Source organism: Acanthisitta chloris, unplaced genomic scaffold (genome assembly GCF_000695815.1).
Source record: "Acanthisitta chloris isolate BGI_N310 unplaced genomic scaffold, ASM69581v1 scaffold17211, whole genome shotgun sequence".
In the NCBI taxonomy this organism is placed as follows: Eukaryota; Metazoa; Chordata; class Aves; order Passeriformes; family Acanthisittidae; genus Acanthisitta; species Acanthisitta chloris.
The window spans coordinates 1,200-9,007 of NW_008657914.1; the positions used below are offsets into that span (position 1 = coordinate 1,200).

Below are 7,808 nucleotides of genomic sequence, written 5' to 3' on the forward strand. Positions count from 1 at the left end.
AACACTACTTCTTTCAGTGCTGTTGCCTCAGAACCTTGGTGGGAGCTGTCAAGTCACCCTGTTGTAATGCAGTGACTTCTGACATAGAGTTTGGCTGTTTCCTTAGGTTTTGGTCAGGATCCACATGTATCTTCCTGCCCCTGTAGGATGCTGCCAGCCCTGGTGATGAGTGTGAGATGGCAGAAGGTTTATGAGCAGGTTCCTGCAGTTTGCTCACAGCAGCTCTCTCTCCCCAGGTCGTGGCTGTGTATGGAACTCTCTCAGATCTGCTCTCTGTGGCCAGTAACAAGCTTGGAATAAAAGCCACCAGTGTTTACAATGGCAAAGGTGGACTCATTGATGATATTGCTTTGATTAGGTAAGGATTAGCCAATAAAAGGCAAGTCAGGGGTGTGGATTAAGAGATTAGCCTCTTAATCCTCCTTAATCAATAACTAATGCTTTCCTTATCGCTGTAAAATTTCCAGCCAGGGTGCCCAAAGGTCCATTCATCCCCCCCAGGAAGATTAATCCTGGATTTTGAACTTCATTTCTCTATTGATTAATCAAAACTTGGTACAAACTGTGTTTGAGACCTTTTAACATCCACCTGGGTTGATTTCCAGGGCAATGTGTGTCCAAGGAAACCTCCACTGTTCCAACCAGCCCTTGGATGATTTGAGAAGGCGCCAAACTCCAGCACTGCTTTGGCTTCACAGAACATTCCCAGAGTGGGGAGAAATGCAGCTGTTTTATGTAAAGTCAGTTGGGTAACAGAAGTTGTCCCTGCCTGGTGTCTGCAGAACATCTCCAGTGCAGTTAGTCCCTCACAGTCCACTGGGACCTGCAAAGTAGACAGAAAAATGAGGTACTGGAGTTGCAGCTAATGACAAGTGCAGGCACTCAGGAGGGACTAATCCTACTGTCAAGTGGATGAAAAAAAAAAAGATGATTAACCTTATTTTTTCCTCTTCCCCCTGCCCTGTCCTCCCTCAGGGATGATGATGTTCTGTTTGTCTGTGAAGGAGAGCCTTTCATTGGTGAGTCTCATTCTTCTATTTCACCTTCTCTTGAACAGAAAGAGCTTTTATTTTGCTCTCCTGTAAATCGGTGCTTTTATCATCTGGTGTTTTCAGAAGATACTTCTTACCATAGGGGAGTAATTAAGAAATACAGTTTTTCTAGCAACTCCTAAGTATTCCTCTCTGCTGTGTAGATCCTCAGGCTGATGGGAGACCTCAGGAGGAGCTGACAGGGGCACACACAGACTGGCTGACACTCAATGTGGGAGGCAGATACTTCACCACCACACGGTAAAAATGGCTTTGCTCTCAAAGAACTTCATTATGGTGAAGCAAAAGAGCTTGAAAAAAATGATTTATTGTGAGTTAGGAACGTATTGACTTCTGTATCTTCCTCTGTATTTGCCACCACAATTCTGAAAGGAATTCATTCTTTTCTTTATTGCCCTTTTGTTTTCCAGGAGCACTCTGGTTAACAAAGAACCTGACAGCATGTTGGCTCACATGTTCAAAGATAAAGGTGAGGAGAGTGAAATAAGCTTTACTTATAAGGCACAAATCAGCAAAGTAGGGAAAAGGCACTATGAGCTTAGACTCTTGTTCACAAAGTATGTTAAGATACACAACATATAATCTGTTCTTTTAATGACTTTATGTCTCTGCTGCTCTGTATATCATCTCCCACACTGGAAATATAACCCACTCAGAGTTAATATTTTGGGTCCTTTTTTGTTTCATTTTAGGTTTGATTGTTGCCTCTTGCTCAGTTTTGTGCCTAGAGTCCATGAGCAAACACCACACAAGGCTTGTAGGATACAGTCACACTGAACCCTTAGTGCTGCTTATTCTAGCCATGACTTATTATGTGATACAATAGTTACTTATAGCAGGAACAAGCTCATTTTAAGCTGATTTTTCATCCCCCAACTCCTCTTTTCCTTCCTTTCCTCTCCAAAATTCCCCTCCCAGTGGAACATTTCCCATCCCCTTTGGTAATAACAACCTGAAACTGCAAAGCAAATGCTCTTCCATGAATCTCTCCGATTTAATTATCTATATCTGTTGTGGAAACAGATGCTTGGGGGAATAAACAAGATGCTAGAGGAGCTTTCCTCATTGACCGCAGCCCTGAGTATTTTGAGCCCATTTTGAACTATTTACGTCATGGACAGCTCATTGTAAATGATGGCATTAATTTGCTAGGTAGGTACTACCTGTCTGACATCTTCTAACTTCCTCTTCTTTGCAAGTTAAGCTTTGCCCTCAGCTGAATTTGAAGCCAATGGGACCTTTGTGTGCTCAGCCTGGTTGGGATTTGCCCTTGGTGGATTTAGTCTCAAGCATTGCAATTTCACTGCTTTAATGACTGGTTGTTTATCCTGAGAGCATTGAAAATGCTCCATACTGGATTAGTATCTGTCTGGAATTCTGGAGTTGGTATCTTTAACCTATTTGCTGGTGTTGGAAACATCGTGGCTGAGTTCTTTTTGCCTCTTAGCTCCCTTTTCCTCCACTCATCTAATCTAATGTCTGTGGTTGTTCTCCAGTGAGGGGAGAGGGGTGATCTCTGACTGAACAATTCCCTGGCAATGACAAGCACTGCTCTGTTCCAGGTGTCCTGGAAGAAGCCAGGTTTTTTGGGATCGACTCACTCATCGAACAGCTCGAAACAGCCATTAAGGTAATTTGTTTTCTTGGACACCTGAATTCACATGTGCTGTTCTTTCAGGCACTGTGTAATTCAGTGCTCTCTGTGTTAGCTGTTGCACCACTCTCCCCACAGAATTCCCAGCCTGCTGAGGATCATTCCCCCATATCCAGGAAGGAGTTTGTCAGGTTCCTCCTGGCAACACCCACCAAGTCCGAGCTGCGCTGTCAGGTGAGACCTCACAGGCTTGGTCTTTCTCACACACTTCTAGGCATTTCTTCCTAACATTTTAGGATGTTCAGGCACTGGAATGTTGCCCAGGGAGGTGGTGGAGTCACCATATATGGAAGGATTTAAGAGATGTCTGGATCTGGTACTTGAGGATATGGTTTAGGGTTTTACAGCAGTGAAAGGTTGACCTGTCATTCATGGTTAGACTTGATGGTCTTAGAGGTTTCTTCCCACCTTGGTGATTCTATCCAGTTTAACTCTGCCCTCTCTCCCTTTAAACCATTGCCTGTTGTCCTGGCACTGTCTGTAGTTGGTGTCTGGTGCTGAAATATTCTTCAGCATCATGTGACAACATGAAACCCAACATGATTCTCTTTAACTGAGTTCTAATTCTGAGCTGTGATTGAGTGACCTCACCAGGAAATTCAGGTTTGCGGTTGGGCTTCTTGCCTGCTGAAGGGTGAAGGGCTCAGAGGAGCAAGGACAATGCTTGAGAGCTTTGCATTTACATTTCATTACTCTCAGGGAGTAGAATAAATGTGTGTATATATATCTGTTTAGAATCCCAAAATGATTTGGATTGGAAGAGACTTTAAAGTCCATCCAGTCCCACCCCCTGCCATGGGCAGGAACACCTTCCACTAGCTCAGGTTACTCCAAGCCCTGTCCAGCCTGGCCTGGAACACTTCCAGGGATCACCCAAATCTCACATTTCATCTCCTGCCTTATCCAAACCACATCCTCTTGCTGCTGCCACCAGCTTTGGCACATCCATAGGGTCCAGGGTTGCAAAAAGATGTAGAGCTGTGGCAACCCATGAGTTATACTTTTCTAGGACAGATTCTTCCTTCCCTTCAGATTCTGGAAAGCTGCTATGAGGTCTCCACACAAACTTCTCTAGGATCATCCCCATCTTTTCCACCCCATTGCTCTGGGCAGGGACACCTCCCACCAGCCCAGGTTGCTCCAAGCCCCATCCAACCTGGCCTGGAACACTTCCAGGGATGGAGCAGCCCCCGCTGCTCTGGACAACCTGTGCCACTGCCTCAGCACATCACAGGGAGGAATTCCTTCCCAATATCCCATCTCACCCTACCCTCTTTTAGTTTAAAGCCATTCCCCCTTTCCTGTCACTATGTGCCTGTACAAAAAGTCTCTCCCCATCCTTTGTCGAAGCCCCCTAAGACACTGGAAGAATCTGTGTGGGTCAGTAACATATAATCTATATTTACATGCTCAAGTACATATATAAGTTTCTCTGAACTATTTTCTGTCCAGATCCTCTGTAACCTATTGGGGCTTTCTGCTTTGTGTTTCCAGGGCCTCAATTTCAGTGGAGCAGATCTTTCCCGCCTGGATCTTCGCTACATCAACTTCAAGATGGCCAACCTGAGCCGCTGCAACCTGGCACATGCCAACCTGTGCTGTGCCAACCTGGAGAGAGCTGACCTCTCAGGCTCTGTGCTTGATGTAAGGCTGCTGCAGCCTGCCAGGGCGGGGCTGGGCTGGACGGTCCTCCGGTTGGAATGAGGAGAATGATGAGCATTCTGTGCCTTCCTGCTGGAGAAGTAGTGCTTACACTCCTAACAGGAGCAAGGCTGTTGTGCTTTGATAGAATTCACTTCCAAACCAGAAATTAAAGCTATACTCTAAGCATTTGTGGTGCTGTTCACCCTCACACCTTCCTGACATTCCCTGCCCTCTGTCCCTGCAGTGTGCAAACCTCCAGGGGGTGAAGATGTTGTGCTCCAACGCTGAAGGAGCATCCTTGAAAGGCTGCAACTTTGAAGATCCATCAGGCCTTAAAGCTAATTTGGAAGGTAAGAAGTTTTGGGTTGTTCATTCCTGACCCTTGTGTTGGTAAATTAGCAGGTGGAAGGTTCAGCTCTGGTTTGTAGAGTCCATGAGAAGAGGCAGCAAGTCCTGGACTGTGTTTGTGACCATATAACAAATTACCAGTTCTGCCTTGACCTCTGCTAACTTCCAGAGCTCTGAGGCAGCAGCATTCTGGAGCTCCTGTGTTTCTGACTGGTTTTCCTCACATAACTCCTCTGTGTGTGTCCCAGGTGCTAACCTGAAGGGTGTGGACATGGAGGGAAGTCAGATGACGGGAATTAACCTCAGAGTTGCAACGCTGAAAAATGCGAAACTAAAAAACTGTAACCTCAGAGGAGCAACATTGGCAGGAACTGACCTGGAAGTGAGTTGGGATTCATTTTATACACTAACTAGTCAACTGGTAATTTGGGGATTGGTGGATTTTGGCTGATCTGTCCAGCTTCAAAGTAGGATGTAGATAAGGTAAAGGTAGGTAAGGGGAAGTTTGGAGTTAAGTTCTGGGTATATTCAATTAACTTTGGTTTTTCTTCTCCCTTTCAGAATTGTGATCTCTCAGGCTGTGACCTACAAGAAGCTAATTTGAGGGGATCTAATGTAAAAGGAGCCATCTTTGAGGAAATGCTGACACCTCTGCATATGTCTCAGAGCGTCAGATAGGGACAGGAACACATCCAAGAGGAAGGAATGCAAACATTTCTCACAACTCTCTTCACCTCCTCCACTTCCTGAGCTAGAAGTAATGGCTATTAGACAACTTGCATTTGCAGTAGTGCCTAAGTAAACTCTTTTTGATCACTTTTGGGGAGGGAATTGTTGTTTCAGACGTAGAAACAGGCAGTTTGTACCTCTGGGAACAGTGAGGAAGTTGTCTGGTTCCAGAACCAGAGTGTGGCTGGTTTGGGGGAGAGGCTTCAAATAGTTTCATTGTTTAGCATTGCTGCACTTTGGAATGCATTTTAATTTATAAAGCACAAGATATGCAATTCTATTTTTGAAATCTGTAACTGCAATATGTATAGAAGATGTTACTCATGTCTAGGAGCAACAAAGTTCAGGTTTACAGGTAGACAGGTGGATTGACAGTGAGTGTCCGCGTTCCTGCAGTGTGTTCGTGACAGGTGTGGTCAGCCTGTGTCCACAGGATGTGGCCAGGTACTCTGCTGGGGGGAAAATAGGGGGCTTGGCTGTCCTCACACAGGTGAGACATTGCTGTGTAGTAGTTGGAATCAGGTGTAGAGCAGTTTTAGCATCCAAACTGTGCAGAGGAAGAGCTTCCAGGGCAGGGACCTGCTCACACCCCAGGCTGAGTGGAACATCCCTTGTAATCCTCTCCAAATGAGTGTGAAATTGTACCATCCATCACAGCTGGCAAGAGAAATTCTGCTTTCCCATGGCCTGACCACTCCAGACTGGAGTACCTGTAGATTCTTCAGTCTTGGTTGGGAGTTAAGTGTAGAGGAAAACACAGAACTGTCACCAAAGCAGGGAGAAGCACTGGGGGCACAGCACCTGCTCCACCCTCTCCCCTCATGACTCCAGTAGCTGATGGAATGGCACCTGTGTCCCCTCAGTGTACTATGCAAACCCTTCCTTGAAAGCTTGGGCAGAATCCTTTTTCCCAGCCAGATCTCACTTTTCCACTTTGGGCTGCTTAAAGTGGCCGTAAAAGCTTCTTGCCTGGGGCCAAGTGTCCTCCCCAGCTGCTTTCCCTGGGAGCAGACAGGGCCCAGTGGGAGCTGTGCAGGGCAGGAGACTCAGCATCCACTTCCCTGGAGCTGCACTCAGGGCTGAGCTGCTCACTGTAGGGTCAAACTAATTCTCAGCTAACACAGCCAAAAAGCACAGGAAGAAACTATACCAAAAAAGAATCAAGGTGCATCAAGAACTCTTTACCTCAGATGCTCAAACCACCCCAAAGTTAAAGCTAACCTTGAACACAAGGAAATGCAGCTGTGACTGTGTGAATAGACAGGAAGGATAAGAACCAATGGAGCCCAGACCTTACAGAATGTGACCCTGTAGTTTGAGTTCCACAGGTCTTCAGGCGTTGTCTCTTATGCAGTGCAGATTTCCTGTCCTCAAGTCTTGTTGTCTCTGTTGTTGTGACAAAAATGCTGCTTTGCCATCCGTCTGGGAAGGTTAGTGCTTAGTTCTGGATCAGGAGATGACTGGTTTGGAGGGGGAGTTGCAGGATTCTCCCTTATTTTCATGTTGGCTTTGTCTCAGGCGTGTGACATGAACTTCCAGGACTCGAAATCCCAGTGCGGCGTGGGTCAGAATTGGGATTTTATTTCCTCCAGATTCCTCTGGATGAGGCTGTAGGACAACACCAGATCCCTGGTGGATTGACCTCTCGATTCAAGGGAACTATTGCAGTGTGATTTTGGAGTCCTTTCTCCCACCTCATGGCTTTCAGTGAGAGTGACGTGTATGTTGCAGTAGAAGATTGCTAGGGCTAGAGAAATAAATGAATTATTTTTCTTTATCATATTTTGTAGTTGGCAGAAGGAAAATATTGTATGGAAAAGAAAAAAAAAAACCTATATTTTCATAATCACTCTGTATAAAATCTGTTTGAACTTTCACCGAAGCACTATTGAGCAATCACGGCATGTGGCGTCATCACTCACAGCTGAACTCGAGGTACCTCTTTCTGCTAGGGCGAAGCTGTGTGAAGAGCCCAAAGTGGCCTGGACAGAGATTGCAGGTTGCAGCCTGATTTCAGTCGCAGTAATAAAAGTGTGAAAAACTGCCTTGCTTGTCTTCATTAAACTCCATCTGACCTGTTTGGGGGCAGTCGACACGCTGGAGAGAAGGGATGGGACATCCAAAGGGACCTCGACAGGCTTGAGTGGCCAATGCAAACCTCATGGAGTTTGACAACATGAAGTGCAAGGTCCTACATCTGGGTCAGAGCAATCCCAGGCACAGCTACAGGTTGAGTGGGGAAGGAATTGAAACCAGCAGTGAGGAGAAAGACTTGGGAGTGACAGTGGATGAGAATCCTGAACTGCATCCCAAGGAGTGTGGGCAGCAGGTCAAAGGAGGTGATTCTTCCCCTCTGCTCTGCTCTGGTGAGACCCACCTGG

The 7,808-nt window shown here is 46.1% G+C and overlaps 1 protein-coding gene across 1 annotated transcript; it reads left to right on the top strand.

Annotated features, from left to right (window-relative positions):
- Positions 1-236: 236 nt before the first annotated feature.
- On the top strand, positions 237-5,376 carry KCTD9 (potassium channel tetramerization domain containing 9; the record flags this gene model as incomplete). Its single annotated transcript, XM_009084923.1, has 11 exons — positions 237-358; positions 976-1,019; positions 1,196-1,292; positions 1,463-1,521; positions 2,076-2,204; positions 2,615-2,682; positions 2,785-2,880; positions 4,201-4,350; positions 4,595-4,700; positions 4,947-5,080; positions 5,260-5,376. Coding segments are annotated over 11 exons (1,122 nt in total), but the record flags the coding sequence as incomplete, so codon positions are not given.
- Between the last annotated feature and the right edge of the window lie 2,432 nt (positions 5,377-7,808).